The sequence below is a fragment of the Podarcis gaigeae genome (genome assembly GCF_964106915.1).
Source record: "Podarcis gaigeae genome assembly, chromosome: 4".
NCBI lineage: Eukaryota > Metazoa > Chordata > Lepidosauria > Squamata > Lacertidae > Podarcis > Podarcis gaigeae.
The window spans coordinates 51,084,812-51,107,398 of record NC_139677.1 but is presented as its reverse complement, the minus strand read 5'-3'; the positions used below and the strand labels follow the sequence as shown (position 1 = coordinate 51,107,398).

The following is a 22,587-nucleotide window of genomic DNA, read 5'->3' as shown; positions in this document are numbered from 1 at the left end:
TCTGTCAGGTTTAAGACGGTTTCTTTCATCTGGTATCCCACTCTTACCAGTTGCTCACATTTATTTTCTGGAAATATAGATGTTATTCGCTGGAAAGACAGAAACTTAGCAGCTCTTGAGGCGTTATGATTGTCAAAATAAATTTGTAAGGTATTGCAAGACTCTTTGTGTGATTTGGGAGTTAAAAATGTAGCCAGTGTTTTCACATTTCTCTTGTCATGAAGTACAGTGTCAGAACTTTATATTTCTGCAGTTGAAGTCCCTGGGTTACCTATGTGGTCTTGTGTCAGAAAATGGGCCCAACTCAGAAGATCTTAATCGAACAGTTGATCTTCTAGCGGGACTTGGAGCTGAACGCCCTGAAACAGGTATTTACAGAAAATGTTTTATGAAACTATGTGAAGGCCCAATAAGTTCTCTTGATGTCCGTCATGCTTTTGATGGACAACTATTGTTTGCTTCAGTATTTGCCAAAGTTATCCATGTTCAGAGACAGTTGGCTACTGAAATGTTCATACTGAAAAGGGATTAATATTCTCCACAATGCATGTAGCTGGACCATTTTTGAATACCACAGAAATTCTTTTATGCTATACTTACTGGAGTGGTGGACAGGAAGTTTGTAACTCTGTAGTCAAATATAATGATGCTGGTAATTAGAGTTTCTCGTTATGTGTTTGATGTACTATCACTTCGGATAACTGTGTGTAGCCGCTGCTTGTTTTTTAAATGACACTTTTAGTCTTGCTGTACAGTGAAAATTTAAAAGATCACCATTTCCTTTGAAAATAAAGAGTAGAACTGTGTTCCTGTTAACATAAATAATAATACAATTGTAGAGTTGGAAGGGACCCCGAGGATCATCTAGTCCAACCCCCTGCAATGCAGGAATAGACAGCTATTCCATATAGGGATCAAACCTGCAATCTTGGTGTTATCAGCACCATGATCTAACCAACAGAACTATTTTTTTTTGCACTGACAGAATATTTGATATATCAGCTAGATGTGCTAAAATAAGAGCAAATCAAAGCCCACATTTGAGTTTGAATCATAGATAGAAAACCCCAGACTTGCCTAATGTTAATATCTTGGTTCTTTTAAATATAGCACAGGATAAAGTGCAGTGTGGTGTCTTCCTGCATTAATTTTAGTTGCCTTTTGAAAACGGAAGTCTTACATCTGTCCTATTTTATTTTTGAAGCCAATACAGCACAATCTCCTTATAAGAAACTGAAAGAGGCCTTATCATCTGTAGAAGCTTTTGAAAATCACTACTTAGTAAGTATGCTATATATATTCTGCATGTAGACTTTAAATAAGAGAACAAAATATTATAGAGTGTATAATATATTGGGTGTAGTCTTCAGTCAATATTTGCAGCAGAATACTATACTAGTTTAAGAAATAGTATAGGCTCACCATCAGTGTCGGGAGGGATCTTCAAAGTCTTGATTCAAAATGGCAGCCAGCACCCAAAAGTTGGCAAAAACTACTATCCCACCTTGGGAACCCTTGTGGCGAGTTTAATAGTGATATCTCAATAGGTGTCCAAATCTATAGAGAACAAACGGATAGACTTTCAAAAATACATAGCTGATGAAGATAACGAGCATAACATATTTGAATATATGGAGGCTAGTTAAATGTTTGTTTATATAGCTTTTTACATAGTCTCTTGCCCTGTATATTTTGATTCTGAGTGATTATAAAGTCAGTATCTAAATACAATGGTGGAATTCTTGTATGTGTAATTAGCTTTTTAAAATATTTGCCAGATTTCCTCTAAACTTTCAATAAGTAATCAACAACTTACAACAGTGCAAAAACAAAAACAAAAAACCCAAAGGAACTTTGGAAAAGATCTTTGTTCTCAATCCATTGGATATATGCTTCTGAATATATTAAACATAAAGTTTTGGAAGAAAGAACTGTTGTAAGATAGCTTGTCCTAAAGCCCCTTGTCTTTTCTTTTATCTTATGTAGGATCTTTCCCATGCCACCATTGAAATGTACAAAAACATTGGAAGATCTCGCTCAGCAAAGCTTGTTGGAAAGGATCTGGCAGAATTTTATATGTAAGGAAAACTTTAAATGGTTGCCTTTTAAGGAACAAAACTTTTAATCTGGAAGGGAGAGGGACTGTGGCAGTGCATCCTTGTTGATTCTCCTTGATATCTCGGCTTTTCATACCGTTAACCATGGTGTCCTCCTGGATTGTCTCTGATACGTTGTTAGTTATTCCACTCCTATGTGCAGGTCCCACTTGGCATGCCTGCTGTGGGGTCCTGTAGGGTTCCATTTCGCCCTCATGCTCTTCAGTATCTATATGATGCTGCTGGGTGAGGACATCAGGGAAGCAAGGTAGTCAGCAGTGTAGGCTGTTGACAAATCCAGCAGTACTTCTTGCTGGAATAAGGTGAGACTGGAAGGTGTCTGGAGGCTGTAGGGGGAAGGGTGGGCAATAAACAGCAGCAGCAGCAGGCTGGATGAGGGCCACTATAATAAGACTGCATCTAGAAGACAGAAGCTGTGTGGGCAGGCAGATATTTGGCCTGGGAACTAGATAGGTTCCCTCATTTGGATAGGGTTGCATTCCCTTTGAAGTAGCAGGTATATAGTTGGAAGTGTTCTTTGATTCAACACTGTCACAGAAACAGAGATGGATTCTGCGTTTTGAAGTACTCTTTCCCACTCCATCTATTTTGTCAGCTACATCTGTTTCCACATAGAGGTAACTCAACTGCAGTGACTCATGCTCAGCTAACCTACTATCTGAATTACTGTAATACAGTTTACATGGGGCTGCCTATGCAAATGATCCAGAAACTCCAATTAGTGCCAGAAGGCAGCTGCCAGAGTATTGTCTGGGGGAGCCATGGGGAATCGCATTAAAACCAACCCAAGAAGATCTTCAGTGTCTGGCTATATTTTTCCAGGCTGAATTTAAAGTCATAAATGACTTGGGATCCAAGTATGTGAAGGATTGCTTCTGCTGTTACCAGCTTGCCCAGGCTCTTTGATCTGGAGGGGAGGCCCATCTCAGAGTCTCACTATTAGGAGAGATGCATTATGGGGTGATAAGTGATTCGGCCTCATCATTGGTGGTTCCCGGATAGTGGAATGCCTTCTCTCTCAAAGTGTGATTGGCACTGACCTTGTTAACATTTTTGTGCCAAGTGAAAACATTTCCTGTTTGCCTGAGCCTTTCGGGGATTCTAGTCATTCTCTACAATAAGAACCATCTCTGGGGTTTGATGTTGATTTTATGGACTTTTATCTGCTTGCTTTATTGACTGTGGTTTTAATGGAGATATAAATCACTCTGAGATCTTCGGATAAAGAGCAGGCTGAAAACATATTTAATAAAATAAATAATAAATAATGCACTTAGAAATTAAGAGACGTTTTAGGCACATGTTCTGAAAAATAATTGGAAACAAAAAATAAATAAATGGCTAGGTTAACCAGTTAGCTTCTCTATGCTGCAACAGCAAAAATATGTGCTCAAAATTGTATTAGCTATCCTAATAATTAGATCCCTAACCACCATTCCTTTATGTGTGTGTACAGTGATATGGAATTTAAGACAAGGAAGGGGTAAATGCTCTGTAGTTTTATCAAGATATGCACACAGCTTAATATTATCAAGAACTCTAGGACCTGAAAAGCTTTCAAGGTATTCTAACAATCCATTCCATGTACAATGAATGTTAAGCATATTGAATAGGGTATTAGTTATTTTATTACTATATATTTATCATTATTACAGCATAAAATTTACATGCTGCTAGATTGTAATAAAAATCAATGCTGTTTGCAAAAAGATAAAACAATAAAATCGAGAAAAAAATCACAGCCATACTTTAAAACATATAAAAGTTTAAATACTAAAATTGATTAAAATCACCTTGGCTTTCTAAGCATCTGAGTAGGCTTGTCTAAGCAAGAATGTTTTCAGCAGGTGCCGAAAAGAGTACAGTGAAGGCACCTGCTCTATATTTACCTAATCATGTTTGTAGTGGAGGAAAGGTTTTCATTTTTTAAAAATTGTAAACTGCTTTCCCACTCCCTGTCTGTGACTCTTTTCCCAAGGAAAAAGAAGAGTCCTCAAAAGGCTGAAGTCTACCTTCAAGGAGCATTGAAAACCTACCTTGCAGAGGGATGGGCACTGCTTATTACGCATACACGGAAGCAGCTAGCAGAATGCCAGAAACACCTGGGACAAGTGGAAAAGTATCCTTCAAAACAAAGGGTATGTCTTAGGTACATATGTGCTTCGTTGGGGAGGGTGGGTTGTATAGCAGAGGGTGCACAGTATTGTCACCCAAGGATTGCACCAATAACCCTGGAAACTCTTCAAGATCAATCTTGCATTTTTCTTCAGAGGTTAGCTGTTGGAGCTGCTGGGCTTTGCACATAACCGCCATAAAGACCCTGGCATCGCTTTTATTTATTATGTATTTCTTAATACTTATATACTACTTGGTAGTAGACTACCTTGGAAGTGGTCCACTGACTCAGCTGGTCTTCTCTCCCTCCACTCCCTAAATCTGCTCTGGAGAGTTAGGTGAACTTCCATAAGGTTTAGAGGGGAGGAAGTCCTATTGCGTGAGCAGATTTTGTTCTGCTTGCACACAACCCACTTAGCGCTATGTCAAATTACACCGCTAATGTCACATATCGGCAGTCACGAAATTAAAAGACGCCTGCTCCTTGGGAGAAAGGCGATGGCAAACCTAGACAACATCTTAAAAAGCAGAGACATCACCTTGCCAACAAAGGTCCGTATAGTAAAAGCCATGGTTTTCCCAGTAGTGATGTATGGAAGTGAGAGCTGGACCATAAAGAAGGCTGATTGCCGAAGAATTGATGCTTTTGAATTATGGTGCTGGAGGAGACTCTTGAGAGTCCCATGGACTGCAAGAAGATCAAACCTATCCATTCTTAAGGAAATCAGCCCTGAGTGCTCACTGGAAGGACAGATCGTGAAGCTGAGGCTCCAATACTTTGGCCACCTCATGAGAAGAGAAGACTCCCTGGAAAAGACCCTGATGTTGGGAAAGATGGAGGGCACAAGAAGGGGATGACAGAGGACGAGATGGTTGGACAGTGTTCTCGAAGCTACAAACATGAGTCTGACCAAACTGCGGGAGGCAGTGGAAAACAGAAGTGCCTGGTGTGCTCTGGTCCATGGGGTCACGAAGAGTCGGACACGACTAAATGACTAAACAACAAACAACAACAACAATGTCACATATATGCTAATAGGATCTGAACTGGCAATGACTCTCCAGGGAAGAGAACTTGGGATCGTGGTTGGTAGCTTGGTGAAAGTGTTGACCCAGTGTGTACCAGCGGCTAAAAAGACAAATTCCATGTTAGGAATAATTCTGGTTGCTTCACCTCAAGTCAAGAAGGATATTGTAGAGTTCAGGAAAGGGCAGCCAAACTGGTCAGGGCTGGAACAATTCCCCTATGAAATGTCTGACTCTTCAGTTCCCTCACAGTTTGAGGAATCCTTATGAGCGTCCCAGTTTTAAATAAACACTCCTGAGTTCCAGTTGGCAGAGGGGATGTGATGTCATCATTGATATAATTACTACTACTAAATGATTACTAAGCAGCTTTGTTTTTAAATGTAGAATTAGGTGTGGAGATTATCTGATTTTTTTAAAAAAAACTAACACGAATGAAGTATTTGTCGTTGCATCAAGGTGGCATATTATTTGTGTGTGTGTATGTATTTGTGTATGTATTTATGTATTTGTGTGTGTGTGTGTATGTATACTCCTTTCTCCACACTTCCTTAACTTCGTGCCAGCTATCTTCAAACAAGCAGTCTTTTAGCTGCTGATAATCACTTAACGGAAGAAGAGCGCAAACACTATTGCCAAGAAATACTAAATTTTGCCAAACAGCCCTCAGAAGGTGAAGGTAAGACTTTCAAGAGAGACTTATTGTGAAACTTCAACTAGGCTATCTTTCTTAAGAAGTTAGGGCAGAGTGGGGAACCTTAGGCCTCTTTATCTGGCTGTCAGGACTCTGCCCAGATCACCAGATCACCAGACCTAACCTAACCAGATCCTCCTTGAGGTTTTGTTTTTCCCTGGCTGGAATATGTATTCAAACTCTGATAGTGCCCCTTGCCTTGCCTTGCCGGAGGCTAGCATGGTGTGTGAAAGTATAAAACTAGCCTATTGTACAAATCATATTCGTTGCTCTGTGCTCTTTTGCCTCTGTCTTTACCCACCACGGGCACTACCCAGAGTATTGCCCTGAAGGGAATGTGGCCCTCAGTCTGAGAAAGATTCACCACTCCTGAGCCAGTGGCTTTTGGTTTTGAATGGCTTTTAAAGCAAGATTAGTTTCATCATCTTGTAAGATTTCAACTTGCTCCTTTTTGAAGGAATAACTTTCTATAGGTGGTTCCATTTTTTAGTTCCTTCATTTTATTACATGCTGCCCTCTTCTGCCTACTATTTTGTTCAATTAACAGCTTCAGAAATTTACTAAAAGGATGCTGTGACTTTAGGTGTTGTGTGATTATACAGAGCTCATAACATTTGCAGAATTAGGTTGCAGAGTTTAGTTTCCTGAAAATCTCAGATTTCATTTTTATTGCTCAAGTTTCTAGCCCATATGGTAGGGAAGATGTATTTGAAAGTGTGTTAAAAATGAAGCTGAGAGAGTGGCTGAATTAGATTTCTAGTAGTTTGGAGATGGGGTTTACATAGTACTATACATGGTTATTTGTCTCTCCCCAGGATTAGGCCAATTAGAATAAATTATGCAAAGCATATAGATAGCATAATTATGCAGAATATATTGTCCAAATGTGTTTAAGTTGAGGAATTTGGTCTTTTTGACACAATTAAGCAAAAGTGATGGGCTGTATCCAGCATTAGTGATGGTCAGAAACCCATTGAAATTCATGGACATGGCCAACTTAGGTCTATTAATTTCAGTGTATTTATTCCGAGTATAACTTAGTGTGTTACAACACACTATATATACTACAGCTGGAATTCAAAGAGCCCAAAGACTTGTATTATCCCTGCATTGCAGGAGGTTAGACTAGGTGACTCTTGGGATTCCCTTCCAAGTCTGCAATGGTATTATTCCATGATTGCAGAACCTCCAGAAATGTTTCCACTCTGAGTCTGGAGACACATTGAGGCTTATGAATCTGTGCCCCTAAAGTTGTGCTGAGATTCACAAACCAAGAGTTTATGCTCTTCCTTAGAGTTAATAGGTATTAGCTGGATGGTAACTTTGCTTTGATTACACTCATATGGTCAATAGAGTTTCACATGTATCTTATTTTATGTTTGTTTGCAGATCAGAAAGTTATACTGTCCATGCATTCCTTTGCACAGCTGAAGAATCTGCATTTTGACCCTCCTAATGCGGTGGTCCATGTGGGTGGAACACTGTCCATTGAACTGATGTTGGCAAATCAGATGCCCATCGCGGTGAAAGTGGATCAGATTGCTATTAATATCCATTTCAGCATTGAGAAAAATAGCTACCGGAAGACAGCTGAGTGGCTCACAAAACACAAGACTTCCAATGGTATTATCAGCTTTCCAAATGAGGTTGTAGGTCTCTCTCTATCAAGAAGTAGCTTGCCGATGTTGGAGTTGTATGAGATGTATGAAAGGAGCCCCTCGGATAATTCCTTGAACACAACAGGCATCATCTGCAAAAATGTGCACATGCTGTTGCGAAGGCAGGAGAGCAGCTCTTCTCTGGAAATACCCACGGGGCTAACTCTGGAGGATGGTGCCCACGTTTTAAAATGTAGCAACTTAATACTGGAACCAGGGGTCAATAACATAACTTTCAGAACCCAGGTATGTTCTTACGGAAGGCAAGCGGTAACCTGGTATTGCTCCCTTGCCTGAAATTTGCAACTCTGCTACTTCTTGCTTTTAGCCCCTCTCAAGCCTGGCTGGCCTTGACTTACTTAGAAGAAAGGCTTCTAGCTGTGCCAGGATGTCTGGCTGGTTCTGTGACATATATCTGTAGAAAATCAGGATTACTCTTAGCCAAATATCTTTTAACACATTATTTTCAGTTCTTGTCACTTCTCTAAAGTTTAAAAACTTTGAGCTGCTTAGCTGGAATTAACATTCAATCTACCGTGCTCCTTGTCAAAACAGTGTGCAGAAAATTGTTTTAGTCAAGCTTGCTGAGAATTAATTTGCAAGATGTTTAAAGTGATAAGCGGTCTCTTGATCATACAATAGTTTGTACCTTTAAAATTTGTAATAGCACAAAAAACCCTGCACTTCAGCTTTGTCCGGTTTGCCAGCTACGGTCAATACAGTGGTACCTCGGGTTAAGAACTTAATTCATTCTGGAGATCTGTTCTTAACCTGAAACTGTTCTTAACCTGAAGCACCACTTTAGCTAATGGGGCCTCCTGCTGCTGCCATGCCACCACGCGATTTCTGTTCTCATCCTGAAGCAAAGTTCTTAACCTGAGGTTAATATTTCTGGGTTAGTGGAGTCTGTAACCTGAAGCGTATGTAACCTGAAGCGTATGTAACCCGAGGTACCACTGTACTGTACAGAGATAGCCTGACCACTGTAGTCCATGCATTGCTGACCTCAAGGCTGGATAACTGTAATGCACACCATGTGGTGACTGGCCTTGGGTCTGGTTCAGAAATTCCAGTTGGTGCAGAATGCAGTAGCCCAACTTCTGATGGGAGGTTCTGGTCGAGAACATGTTACATGGTTGTTAAAACCATTGCACTGGCTGCCCATCAGCTACTGAGCCTGGTTCAAAGTTGTCATCATAATTTACAAAGCCCTGAACAAGTTAGGTCCAGGGATCACCTGAACCTTTATATCCCAGCTCCATCACTGAGATCATCTGTAGGAATGTTGGCCATTCCTCAAGTTGGTGAGGCTTATTAGACTGCAACAAGAATTCAAGTCTTTAGTGTCATGAGCCCAGTCCTGTGGAATATTCTGCCGATAGAGATTCAGCCGGCACCTTCTGTGCCATCTTGAAAGACCTGCTGAAAATTGTTCTTTCCCATCAGGACTATGCAGGCGGTTATGAATACATCCTTCCACAATGGTTAATTGATGTCTGTTTTTAACTGTTTTGTGTGGTTTTTATTACACAGTTTTGTTTCAGTGCTGTAAACCGCTTTGATACATATTTTTAACTGACATAGTGGCATGCAAATATTTTAATAAATTAATAATATCAGGGGCCTGTTCAAATGTTTCATTACTGCAGTGTCTTGAATTTCATAGGTACATGCTTTTTTTAGTAGGAAAGAGTAGTGGATTGCTCACTTTTTGTCAGTCACTTGCTGCTATATATTAGCCAATTTGTCTAAAATAGGACTAGGCTATGTATGACCTGCATGTGCTTTCCCCAGCCAGTGTAGTAGAGTATACTTGGTTGCCCTGAAGCCACTGCCATTCATGCTCAAAGCAGAGTAGGCAACAATGGCAAAGCAACTGGAGTTGGATTAAAAGTGGGTAGATGCCTCCCATAATAGACTAGACTGGTTTGAAATGCTTAAGCATTGTGCTTCTTTAGCTTTATTGTGAGTTCATGCAACTTTATTTTGAAAGAGTGCAATTAGCTGAAATCTCTGCTCCGCTATCCTCAAGCAATGGCCATGATGTATCAGAAACCTTTCTTCAAGCATTGTGGAGCGCAAAGTGCAGGTCTTTGTTGTTCCCTTCTTCTGTTTCAGAACTTCTCTGCAAGCGAGATTGACTAAATGTACTGCGCATATCAGAGGCCAGTGCTAGCAAGCCAAAGTTTTTGGCCAAGGGACAAAATGTATGTAGCCTTTGGCAGTAGTAGGTCAAGTGGTACACCTTTCAGTAATTTGAACAGCAGTACCATTCAATTACAGGCTAGCCACCTTCTGGCTGCAGACAGGAATTGCAAATAAATGAGTTCTGTATTAATATATTACCACAAAGTTCATGAACACATTTTAAGTGGTATTTCTGCAGAGTGCTCTACAGCAACCGTAAACACAAATGTTGGCTGATGTTCTGAAAATACCACAAGCAAACATCGCTTAACAGCATAGCTGAGAACAATTGTTGCTTTAGAAGTTATGTCACCTTTGATGTAAAAAAAAAAATACATATATGAATTTGTGCCACAAAGCAGACTGCTTACCCGCATCCTTAAATAAACCATGCTTCAATATTTTTGAAGTTATTAAATAATCAACCCTCTCCCATTTTGTATAAATGGGTGCCAGTAGAAAAATAAAACTACAGTTGAATAACCTTGAAGTTACATGGTTTCTTTCTCACACACCCCAATTTGATTTTCAGCCTGCTGTTTTAAGACTGTGTGTTTATTACGCAAGAGTCCATGTGTGGTGCAGTCATGTGGTGTGTTGTTATTAAATTAATGTCTCCCCTGTAGGGAGACACCTCAACATACCTCAAGCTATTCGGACACTTGCTGTTCTATACATACAAAATCTGGATATACGAACGGCCACATGCTCATGCAACTATGCAGCCCTAAACTTTTATTATTGAAATGTAGCCTGTTTTGCATGAGTATATGTTTATAGTAAGAATATAGTAATTACCATTTATTCAATATTTCCTAGTGAAAATAGTCTGCAGGGGACTCAAGGTACTCACAGTATAAAAAACCCACATTTTAAAAAATAAATAAATAAAAGAATTAAGTACAGAGATAATAGTAACCAATGAGAATTTCAATACAGTTTGAAAAGCAACACACATATGCCCAGGAAAATCCATGTATCATAACTAACTCAAAGCAGACCTGTTTAAAGCCCAGCAGAGCATAATAGCAAAAGTAAAGTCTTTACCTGGGGTTGAAAAGATGTTAATGATATTTTTTCCTGTATACAAATCATTATTATTATTATTATTATTATTATTATTCTGGCTTCTACATATATCTCCAGGTGATTTACAGAAATATGAAATGTTCTGTCAGATCACCTGATAAAACTGGGATCCCTAAAGAATATTGTTTTTTATTTTCTTCTAGGGCAAGGATCCTGGAACATACACACTCAGGCAGTTATGCATTTCAGTGGGCAAAATGCAGTTTGCCCTTCCTCATATTTACCCAATAGTGCAGTATGATGTTTACTCTCAGGAGCCACAGCTAAAAGTGGAGCCATGTACTGGTAGGTAAATTTGTTTGAAACTATGCATGTTAATTTCTCTTGCTACGTGTCTAAATTAGCTACTTTCCAATTTGAAATATGTTCTGCAACTTATGAACTAATTTGGAGGACTAAATTCTCAGTAACTAGCTTGCAACAAGAGTCAAATATACAAATGCTTAACATTTTGAAATACACTAATTTCAGTGTAATGTGTTTTTGCATTGTCTTGATAGTTTTATTGAAGGGCAGTCCTAGATAGTTTTTTGATAAAGTTTGTCAGCTAGCTGCCATTGGAAATGGTTTGCTCGTAACCTTGCAGAACAGCTAGATAAATCTTGAGTAATTAGACATTCATGCACCTGGTGCTTTGGAAATAAATGTACATTACATAGTTTAACTTAATGAGGCCAAGGGAAACTTTTAACTGCTTTTGCTGCTGGAGCCACTGTTCTTGCCAAGTAACTTCCTACAATATCTGTTGAAATATCTGAGTACATTCTAGGTTGTGAAAAATTGTGGGACACATGCCTTGTCTTGCCAGGCTTTCCTCAGTTTTGGGCAGTTTGCTTTGGTTGTTTCCAATGCAGGAAACTATTGAACTTCTCATTTACTTAGAAGAGCTTCTCAATCAAGAAAGATGCTGAAATATAGCCTTAGCTGTGAAGGCTCTTGCTGCGGAACTTGTTCCACAGCTGAATCCACCAACTTGAAAATTCTGTGTAGGGTTTTCCCTACTTAGAGGAAGTGAAGTTTGCATTTCACATACCGTATTTTTCGCACTATAGGACGCACCGGCCAATAGGACGCACCTAGATTTTGGGGGGGGGGGAAATAAAGGGGGGAAAATTATTTTTCCCCCCAGGCGCGGGGCTGGGGGAAGCCCGAGCTTCCCCCGACCCCAGCCCCCAGAACGGGTCCCAGAGCGATGCCAAAGCTGCGGGCAGCTTCAGCATTGCTCTGGGAGCTTCCGCGGATGGGGGAGGGGGAAGCCCTCTGCCAGCCTCCAAACCACGTCGGGAGACAGCGGGATAGCACGCTGCGCCTCCCCGCTGTCCCCCGAGCTTGCGGGGCTGGCGGCAGGGAGAAGCACGCTTCTCCCCACTGCCAACCTCCAAACTACGTCGGGAGACAGCGGGATGGCGCGCTGCGCCTCCCCGCTGTCCCCCGAGCTTGTGGGGCTGGCGCTGGGTCTCTCCAGGCTTCAGCGTAAGCCTGCATTCGCCCCATAGGACGCACACACATTTCCCCTTCATTTTTGGAGGGGAAAAAGTGCGTCCTATAGGGCAAAAAATACGGTAATTATTTTGAACATTAATATGCAAAAAAGAGGGATGCTGGAGGATTCCTGTTTCCTCTGGGAGTGAAGCTACCCTTTCCCCTGCCCCTCAGAGCCATACACGGTTCAGCATACCGATTTGTGGGTTGGTCCACAATTTACTAACCAACATATGCATGGGTCCAACAACACAACTGAGCATGCTGTGGTTTAGTTACTAGCTGCTCCAAGCAGCTGTAGAATGTTAGAGAGAGAAGGTGGCTCCCAGGCCTTGTTGCAAGGACATTATTATTTTTCTTTTATTATAACTTCAGATTTTCTCTGTCTATCTATCTATGCATGTAAACAGGACACATGGACCCAAGCCAAGATCTGGAAGCCAAGTTTCAACCATGGTTTCATATTTTGGCTTTCTGGCTAGCTATCAACCACAGATTCTCAGTTTGGACATAATGGCTAGCACACGTTTCCTTTGTTTGCACAAAGGGAAGGGCAAAGCAGGAGCAATCTTGGGGTGTATAAACCAAGATTTAATCATCCATATGTAGCCATTGTGGTTGTTCTGAGACAGCAGAATTAATTGTTTCTCTTCACCGCTACTTCATTTTTTTTCCAGACAGCCTTTTGGCTGGGATTCCTCAGAAGGTAAAATTTACAGTGACTACTGGCCATTATACCATAAAGAATGGAGATGCACTCCAGCTAAGTAATGCTGATGCCATGCCAATTTTGTACCATCCGGAGAGTAAAGCTGTGATTTACTCAAACACAAAGGGTATGTAGTTTCGGTATTATACTAATATTAGTATTTTGATGAAAGAGGGCTTCCTGCAGCCAGGATATAGAAATGTCATAGGAGCTGCGTGGTAATTGTAGGTGTACGAACTTAGCCTCCAATTTTATATTTACTTATTAAATCTGTTTTACTATGATAGGTTTAAGCTTTTGTTGATCACAACCTCAAGAAACCTGGTACAATGTAGTTTGTAGAGTAACTGCTTCTGATGTTTTAGTTCTCTGATTCTCTGCACAACAGTCTGAAAACATATGGCAGGAAAAATATATTTGGTAGCAGTTTAATCTTTTATCAATTCTGAGCAGGGTTGTTATCCCAAGGGTTACCATATAAATTAACTTTCTCTATCTCAGCACCCTCCCTGCTAACTAATTTTTTGTTCACAATCATAGCCATGATTCAGAAGTGTGCATCAAAACCATTCTAAGCACTTCTTTATTAGCAGCTTTCTCTTCCATGGCGTAAACATCAGTGTTTAAGAAAGGGAATTCGTTATGAGAGCTTCCATATAGGTAAAGTACTTCAAATATTCTGGCATATATCCAACTCTGCACAAGTGGAGTTCTTGTGGTGCAGGACTGGGAAACCTTTGGTCTTCTGAATGTTCCTGAAATGCAGCTCCCATCCTCCTCAGCCAGCATGGCCTAATGGCTAGATATGATAGGACTTGTAGTCCAAAACATCTGAAGAGCACCAAGTTGCAGATGCTGCTATAGAGAACTGCTTAAGAAAAGCCACTACACAAACTGTTGCGTTCTGTTCATGTAAGTCTCTGGATTGCATAATGACTTTGGTACAGTGGCCAAAGTCTTCAAATCATGCTTGTCTCAAAGAAAGGGCATTAGATGAATATGTTATAACACCTGCAAAAAGTTACCTAGTGGGTTAATTCGGACAAATAGCAAGCCATGATTTGTGTTAACTGTATAAGGTAAACCATGGCTTGTGTGGTTTCCTTTTTTTCCCTTCATCCCTACTGAGAGTCCCCAAAAGTTACCTCACGCAGTAAAACCCAGTGTGGTTTGTTGGTTTAGAGGCAATGCCACACTTTATTTTGAGGAATACCATGTGTTTGGAGTGAAGTGATTATTCTTAATTATAGTTTAATTGATATTTTATGCAATTGTAGAAAAGGCATCGGAAGCATCTCTAATGATCCAGTCGTCTGAGAAAATCACAAGCATCAGCTTACCTGTGGCTCCTGCTTATCACGTGATTGCCTTTGAACTCGAAGTCTTGTATTTACCATCAACCTCAGTAAGCGTGCTGGAGAATGAGAACCTGGTTAGCAAAGAGCTTCAGAAAAAAAGCAAAGAGGAGATGTCTTGCAATCGTATGGCTACAATTGATCAAAAAGTAAGTTGGCGTGAATAATGTAATACTTTATAGCCCTGTTAAAGTAGTTACTTCCTTTGAGATGGCAAATTGATTTATTACACCCAGAATATTAGAGGAATGCTGTGTTCTTTGGGACCACAAAATAAAGCTGTGCAGTAAAATATTGTAAAATGTAAAGATATTTTCCTCTGTGAACAAAAGCTACACCACAAAACACAACATTTTAACCACAGCTTTTTGTTCTTGAAATACACAAAACAGCACCTCCTGAAAAGAAGCTGATTCTTTGTAACTTCGTTCCTGTTTTCGCTACCTTGCTCTAAAGCAAATTAAATGTGCATGGTGTGCAGTGACTGTAGAAATACAAGAAAATAATAATAATGTATAAAAAATACTCTGATTTTGCTTTATGTTCTTATTTCCCCTCCCAATAAAGGGTACACTTCTTAAGAAATATTGCAACTATTTGAAATTAGAAAAATTAAAATTTCAGTAATAACCTTAATTACTTTATTCTATCTTGCCTGCAGGTAACCATTGATTGTCCATGGTCAATTTACTCCACCATTATTGCACTTACATTCAGTATACCCTTTACAGCCAAACATTCCTTGTTATCAGCAGGCAAAAGGTAACTTTCTCAAGGTCTCTCTCTTAATTCATCATAAAGATATGTCATATTACAGCTACAGTTTACAACAATATGAATGGGCAAGGAGTTTAGAACGCCTGGCCTGTTTTCTCCCTCCTTTTGTGCTTCATAAATCAATGCCATACCTGCTTACTTGAGAGTATAAATACATAGTGATATGGTAGAGTATTTTTAATTTCACCTTTTCCAATGGGAGACTAACATAAAAACAGAATCTAGACTTTGAGTACAGTGGTTTGTTTAATTTAAATGTAATTTTAGCATGATAAAACAGTGCTATGAATATGTAGAGCTCTTTTTCTCTATTATTTAAGCCTTTAGCAGATAGATAGATAGATAGATAGATAGATAGATAGATAGATAGATAGATAGATAGATAGATCTAACAATACAATACATAACAAAGTAGGATCTTTGCAATACTAAAAAATATGTTTTCCTTTTTATTTTTAGGAAATACATACAGGTTTGCGTGCAGAACATGTCAGATATCTCTTTTAAGTTATCTGACAGTAGTCTTAAAAGTTCTGGCGTCTGCACAGATTTAAGTCTTGATCCTCTAAACTCCAAAGCTGAACAGGTAGGCTTTTTTTCTTGCTTTTTTATAAATCAATTTTAATTATTAAGAAAATTCAACATTAATACACACACGTTACGAATATACAAACATCACATATGTTTCTCACATCTGTAACCAAGCCCCCCCCCCCCCCCCCGACCCCAAAAGTATATAGAAAAAGCATTATGAACCTCAGCTAATTGGAACTCATTGACTGTGTTTGAATGCCACACTAAACTGTTAGGAAAACATAAATGAACCTAGCTTCCTCCCTAGTTCACATGCTACTTTGCTCCCATATTTTGCTCCTGCACGGCCAGGAGAAGGAGTTAGAAACACTCTCTTCCATTTTTGGTTAGCTGGGGTTTTTCATATTCAACACCATACAAAAGAAAAAGGAGAAAAGAAAATGGAGTCAGGTTTCAAGTTGTGGAATAGCAATTGCTGGAGATAGTTCTGCGAGAGGAAAACCGAATAGCAGTTGGTTGCAGCCATATTGATGGAGACTCATGCACAGAATTCTCACAGCATAAACCCCAATTTTGCTGTTCACAACCCAAATTATGCTGCTTCCCTCCTCCTTGCTCCTTCCAGCTCATGCTGAGAGAAAACAAATCACAGCCTGCGACTTAGCAATATGTCAGAACCATGGATCATGATTTGTTTGGTTCCAGCAATCCGCAATCAATAATCCAAGAACAAATGTTGGCCACACATAATGATTTGGGAGCAAAACAAAGCACATTCTCGGGTTTGTCTGTAACACTAAGCCAAGCCTCTTGGTTTGCTTTTCTCCCAGCATCAGCCAAGAGGGCTGAAACAGACACAGTTTTGCTTGTGTGTAGTTAGCTGTCATAGCTAACCACAAGAGCTAGGCATTTGTTTTAAGTCAAACCAATGTGAGGGATCCAGGGTTCTGAGCAAACTATTCAGCCTTGAGGGAAGGGGTTGCTGCATGCAATACACTGTCCACCCCTATTGAATTTTTTTTTAAAGTATGTATATTCTGTTCTTTGTTAGCTAACACCAGAGTGACCATTGACAAATTCATAACTCTCTCTTTCAGCATATCTACACTAAGCAAGCAGTATTCTTTGTATGGGAACTGAAGTGGACAAAAGAACTTCCCTCATCTTTGCAATGCCAGTTTTCAGTGAACTTTTGTTCAGCACCTTCTGAAGAGCACTCACTGTCTCTGAAGCCGTACACTTATGAATTCCAGCTGGAAAACTTTTTTGTAAGTTTTTGCCACACTGACAGCTAGATCAGATAGGTTGGAGATTTTCCAGAGTGAGAGCAGGCAGATTCAAGGAATCCACATTAAAAGATTGTCGGGTGGGGGTGGGGCTTTCAAATGTTTATTTATTTAACGGTATTCATTTACTGCTTGCCATTATCACACAATCTCAAAATGGTTTACAGGAGTAAAAATTTAAAATTCCATATTGTAATTCTGGAAGACTTGAAGGGTTGGTTTGTGCCAGGCACTTGCCACATTGAGACCACTCGATCACTGCTTGGCAAGTGGCTCTTACTGCTCCTGCAGTGTCTAGAGCGGATTATCTGTGGATTGTCACAACCCTGTGACTTTCCTGGACCATTGCTGGAATTTCTGATAGTGGCTAGTGGTGTCATAGAGATTTCTGCATGACAGCAGTGCCCCAAGGGACAAGCCATTCTAGATGTTACAACCTCCGTGTGGCACAGTTGCCACATGATGATGTTTTAGGAAGCCATCACATGTTGAATGTAATGTTTGGTACTTGTTTAGCATCAATACGTTTTGGGCTTGTTTGTGTTTACGATACAGAGTTGATTTTCAGGCTTTCGCCCTAGCTTTTGTGGCTTGGTCCTATATTTTATGGAAAAGTAGAAGACAGACTTTCTCCTCCCCTGCCAATCTCCTTTTACTGATAGATTATCTTTCCTAATCAGTTTAATTGTGTAAATGTTTAACCTTGTGTATATAATGACCATGAATATCATTGTGCTCCTGCCAGACATTATATAATGTGAAAGCTGAGATTTCCCCCCCATTGGGGGCAGAATATTGTAAAACAGGCTCGTTGTGCTCACTGGAGGTGTCGATCACCCGCCTTTCAGACCTCCTGGATGTGGACAAAGACGAAGCATTGACAGAATCTGATGGTTACTGCACAACAAAGCTAATGTATGAAGGTAGGCATACTAATTGGACTGCATTTTGTGTGGTTTAGTCACTCAGGTCACCCAAAAGTGTATGTAGCTCTAATATCCAAAGAATTTACCCCCCTCCAATGATCTTGAATTAAATCTATAGTAATTCTTAATCTTACAGCTATCAACAGGATTTTAAATATGTGTATGTATCTTCATCAAATCATTTTGTTTGTATGGCATCACTGACTATCTCATGAAGCTTGTATGAGGACTACATCAGACATTTTATATAGCTCCCCCATAAGTGTGGCTTATACAGTATTCAAAATGAAAAATGGGTTTCAGTAACTGTTTCCTTTTAATAGTGTTTTCTCTTTTGTTTCAGTTGTAGACAATAGTAGTAACTGGGCAGTCTGTGGGAAGAGCTCAGGGGTAATATCTATGCCAATTGCAGTTCGGGCAACCCACAAAGTGCACATGGAAGTCATGCCACTCTTTGCTGGATACCTCCCTTTTCCTGATGTTAGGCTATTTAAATACCTCCCGCACTACTCTGCTCACTCTATGCAGCTCGATGCAGGTAAGAAAGTATTCCTTCCAACGCTTCGTTTAAAGGCCTGAAACACGGATAATCTTGAACAGTTTGTTTAGGTGCTTACATGAATGTTTAAAATGCACTAGACTTTTTCAGCTGAGAAAGTTGGAAAGACACATGATTTTCAGCAAGAAGGGTCTCCCAGGGTGGCTTGCAGAATATCAGTAATGAGATAGTATCAGGCTTATATTTGAAAAGACACAATTCAAAAAGAAAAGGTATTGGGAGAGATGAGGAAGACAGGCACTAACACTAAATTATAGTTCTCATGACCAGCTGGAACGGGAAAGAGGAGTCACATATTGCTGGTTTTTCAGCAGTCAGTGGAAAGGCTGTGGACTTCCAGCCCCTTTTTTCTGTCTGCCCCCATCGTCTAATGGGACGGCTGCTGATAGAGAACGTTTGCAGTCTCATTTCTCCTGTAGCTTGATGGCATGGCATGACACATATTATGTGCAATCATTGCCTTGGAATGCTTTCAGCGCTCTGATGCGCAGGACTGGCAGGTACTTGAAGTATGATTTAACAGTTTCTTGCACTTGTGGGAGTTCCAGTAAGTGCACAGAAATCTATATGTACTGGGGCTTCCCCATTCGCTGCAATGCTTTATTTACTGCGTTTATATGGTGTCCTTATGCCAGGGCACTCAGTAAATCACTGAAACAAAAACAGGTACAGAAGATGTAACAGCGAAACAGCAGAATTGTTTCACACCTTTTGTCCTTCCAGGAGTTGATGGGATGGACTCCCTGGCCTAGCCTTTTTTGCTTCCCCTTCTGGGCACCCAAGTCTGTAGCCTGTGGAGAGGTGGAAAAGGGACTGCCCCAAGTGAGCACTCTCAGGCCAATGGCCGTTTTTTCAGGAGCTGATGGCATGAGCTGCCCAGCCTTGGGCTCTCTTCAGTCATTTTAGCACAGATTTTAAAAAGTGTTTCTGTAAATAAGTCATGCAGGGATGTCTGATTCCTTCTAGGTGATGAACCCTAAATTGATTATAGTTCATACTGTAGATGCACATGGAATAAAGTTTTGCATTTTTGTTTTTTAAACAGATAGTTGGATTGAAAACGATAATCTCTCTGTGGACAAGAATATGGATGATCAAGCTGACAGCAGCAGCATAAAGAGCAGAGGCAGCATACATTCAGCAGCCAGTGCAGAACACAAAGGTTTGCCAATGCCTCGGCTGCAATCGTTTTCCCCCGGACAGGTCTTCAACTCCAGCTCTGGCATGCAAATCCTTGTCATTCCCAGCAAGGATGATCACATTCTGGAGGTCAATGTCACATGACAGCTCTCTCTACATGTGCCTGGACATGCACATGAGACTTGAAAATGAATGCACTTTAAGGGATCATAACCTGATTGTTCTTCATTTGAAACATTCTAACGCTAACGAGGCCTATGGCAACTCAACACTTACTGGCCCTGGAAGCATCAGACAATTGTATCAATTTAAATGTACAGTGATGCTTGTGTCAGCTAGTTTATATTGCTATTTTAGGGTGTTTGTGTAAAATGAATTTTGGGGTTTCTCTCTCTCTCTCTCTCTCTCTCTCTCTCTCTCTCTCTCTCTCTCATCCTGCTGGCGAAATAAAGGATACTTACTGCAGTTTTCTCTTTATTTTCGGCAGTTTCCAGAACTGCTATTTTTTTCCGGGGGGAGTAATTAAATTTCTGTTCAAAGAAAATTTCAGGTTGACATACAATAAGCCTTGCAGTGTAGCTGTTAATGACTGACGTGTGTGCCTTTCTAGTCACACAACTGTTTGGTTTCCTGGACCAGGATAGCTATCCAAATTTCTGTATAGTAATTCTTAATCCTGCAGCTATCAACAGGATTTTAAATATGTGTATATATTTTCTTGAGGACTTAACTTCTTTTGTGCCTTGGGATACATATGAAACTTATTAGCCCACTCAAACTCTTGAATGCATACCATATAGAGAGCCATTACTTAAGCCCACTGGGGAAACACACACACACACCAGGAAGCAAGTAATGAAGTGGCACATAAGGGGTTAAGTTGGAAGTAAAGTTTCACTGAACAAGCTTTCCCCCAAGTTTGATATTTAAATTATTTAAGGTTACGATATTGAGTCTCACTATATAGCTTTTATTCAATATTTCACTTGATATTTTTAAAACCAAAGTTTATTTGTTTCTCCTGTCCCAACTACTGTTAACTTATTATTGACTACAGAGCCATATAACTATATATATATTTGCACCTTATTCTAAAGTAATCTGAGAAGAAGCAAATAAAGTCAAGGATTACTTGACTGCTTTTCCAGTCTGGTTATGAGGAAATTTAAGGTCCTACTTATTAAACCTCTTCTGGTCCAGCAAACTGCAGTTACACCATTCCAACTGATTGCTTTCAGTTGTAAATTTATTGTACAAATGATTATTTAAAAAAAAAATCTAGACTAAACTTAACTGATATAATGTCTGTGTATAATTTGCTCCCGGAATCAAGGACGAAATAAATGTGTTTTTATTGGTGTGGAAATCAAAGCTTGTAAATAAGTCTAGTGCATATAACTTTTTCCAGCTCTCAAACTGTGTATTTTTGTACATACCACATTTCCTTAAAACTTGTGGCTACAATCCTAGCTGCTGTTCACTCCTGTTACTAGCTTACACAATAATTCTCTTCTTGCAACATATGCAGCCTCTTGGGGAACAGCCTTCATTGTATGAACAATCTTTGTAGGAACACTGATAATTCTTGGTTCTTTCCATAGGTTTTTAATATCTTTGAGGCAGGAGGCAGTAGCAAACCAAATTTGAATTCTGAAAAAGTGTGGTATGTGTGTTACAACACTGTGTGTATCTGTTAATTCTTAATTTACTTTTCTCATGTCTTAAGAGCAAATGAGGTTTTATTTGTAGAGGGAGCAAAAAGCAAGCCCCATGTTTCTCATGAATTTGCCAGTACTTGGCTTTGAAAGTTAAAGTAAGTTGAGTTTTCTTTTTGGAAATAGAAACATACACTTGTATTTGGGCACTTCTTTTCTTGAAGTTACAATGGGAGGTTGGCTGACTGTCTCTTTGTGTTTAATTTACTTTAAGTTAGGGAAAAATGTATGCAACCCCTTAAATGTTTTTCAACAAAATTGCCTCTGTACCTTCTTTCAGTTATAAGAATTAATGAGACTACACAATATTGATATGTACACACTTCAATTTTGCATCTAAATGATAAAATGTATTTAAACTTGTTATGGCCCTTCTACATTGAATACTTGTGAACAACAGCTTGAATGTTAAAAGTACATTTCGAATGTGGTGAACAACTTGATACCTTGATTTTGGGTCTTTCACAAGAAATGATTTTATTAGCAGTTAGTGTTGATGTGTTTTCTCTGGTTTGGTTTTAGAGCACCGTAACATTTTTAGGCTTACGTTGAAATGGTGGACTTCACTAAAATGCAGCAGAACCATAGTCTAATCATTACTTCAGGAGACTACATGTGTATATGGAGAGGGGATTGGTTTCTGGGTAAAGATGTAAATAATCAATTTGCAATATGTGTGTCTGAAAAATTAAGGATTATGCTATTTATAGATATCTGTCAAGCTTGTAAATACTATCAAATGGGTTAAAGGAGTATAATTTTTGTGAATTTCACAGGTTTATTTGTGACTGGAAAAATTAACTCCTACTATGGAAATTAAAGTTCAACAATGACATTTGTGACACTTCCTACTTGTAGTTCTGTAAGACTGTTACACTCCACAGAGGATATAAACATAGAAGAGCAAACTGTAGGGAAAGGATATTCAGAAACACAATTACCCAGTCTTATTTCTTATTTTAATGGTGCCATGAAACTTATGGAATAAACTGTCAATGAAACCCCCCAGAAAAGCCAACCAGTAGGAAAATGAATAAAAATCTTGAATATTTTAAACAAAAGTTGCTTACAGTTCTGACATTCAGCTTTCCTTTATATGTTCCTTGGTTTGAGATTTCTAGGTATTAAGTGGCTCTAAGCTGAGCTGATCAGTTATTTTCAGGCAGCTTTTCTATTAGTAGCATCTGTTGGCTCTCAGTTAATTTATTTTGCAGGACC

At 39.5% G+C, this 22,587-nt stretch overlaps 1 protein-coding gene across 1 annotated transcript in view; it reads left to right on the top strand.

Moving 5' to 3' along the window:
- TRAPPC10 (trafficking protein particle complex subunit 10) overlaps positions 1 to 22,204 on the top strand; it is a 45,678-nt gene extending 23,474 nt beyond the window's left edge. Inside the window, exons 9-23 of the mRNA XM_083734671.1 lie at positions 254 to 368; positions 1,205 to 1,281; positions 1,987 to 2,078; positions 4,096 to 4,236; positions 5,825 to 5,937; positions 7,342 to 7,856; positions 11,030 to 11,171; positions 13,046 to 13,204; positions 14,355 to 14,581; positions 15,094 to 15,194; positions 15,669 to 15,795; positions 16,841 to 17,011; positions 17,775 to 17,952; positions 18,299 to 18,493; positions 19,560 to 22,204. Coding sequence (XP_083590797.1) covers positions 254 to 368; positions 1,205 to 1,281; positions 1,987 to 2,078; positions 4,096 to 4,236; positions 5,825 to 5,937; positions 7,342 to 7,856; positions 11,030 to 11,171; positions 13,046 to 13,204; positions 14,355 to 14,581; positions 15,094 to 15,194; positions 15,669 to 15,795; positions 16,841 to 17,011; positions 17,775 to 17,952; positions 18,299 to 18,493; positions 19,560 to 19,798 — 2,592 coding nt within the window. The 3' untranslated portion in view covers positions 19,799 to 22,204. The remainder of the gene's footprint in view (positions 1 to 253; positions 369 to 1,204; positions 1,282 to 1,986; positions 2,079 to 4,095; positions 4,237 to 5,824; positions 5,938 to 7,341; positions 7,857 to 11,029; positions 11,172 to 13,045; positions 13,205 to 14,354; positions 14,582 to 15,093; positions 15,195 to 15,668; positions 15,796 to 16,840; positions 17,012 to 17,774; positions 17,953 to 18,298; positions 18,494 to 19,559) is intronic.
- The last annotated feature ends 383 nt before the right edge of the window (positions 22,205 to 22,587 follow it).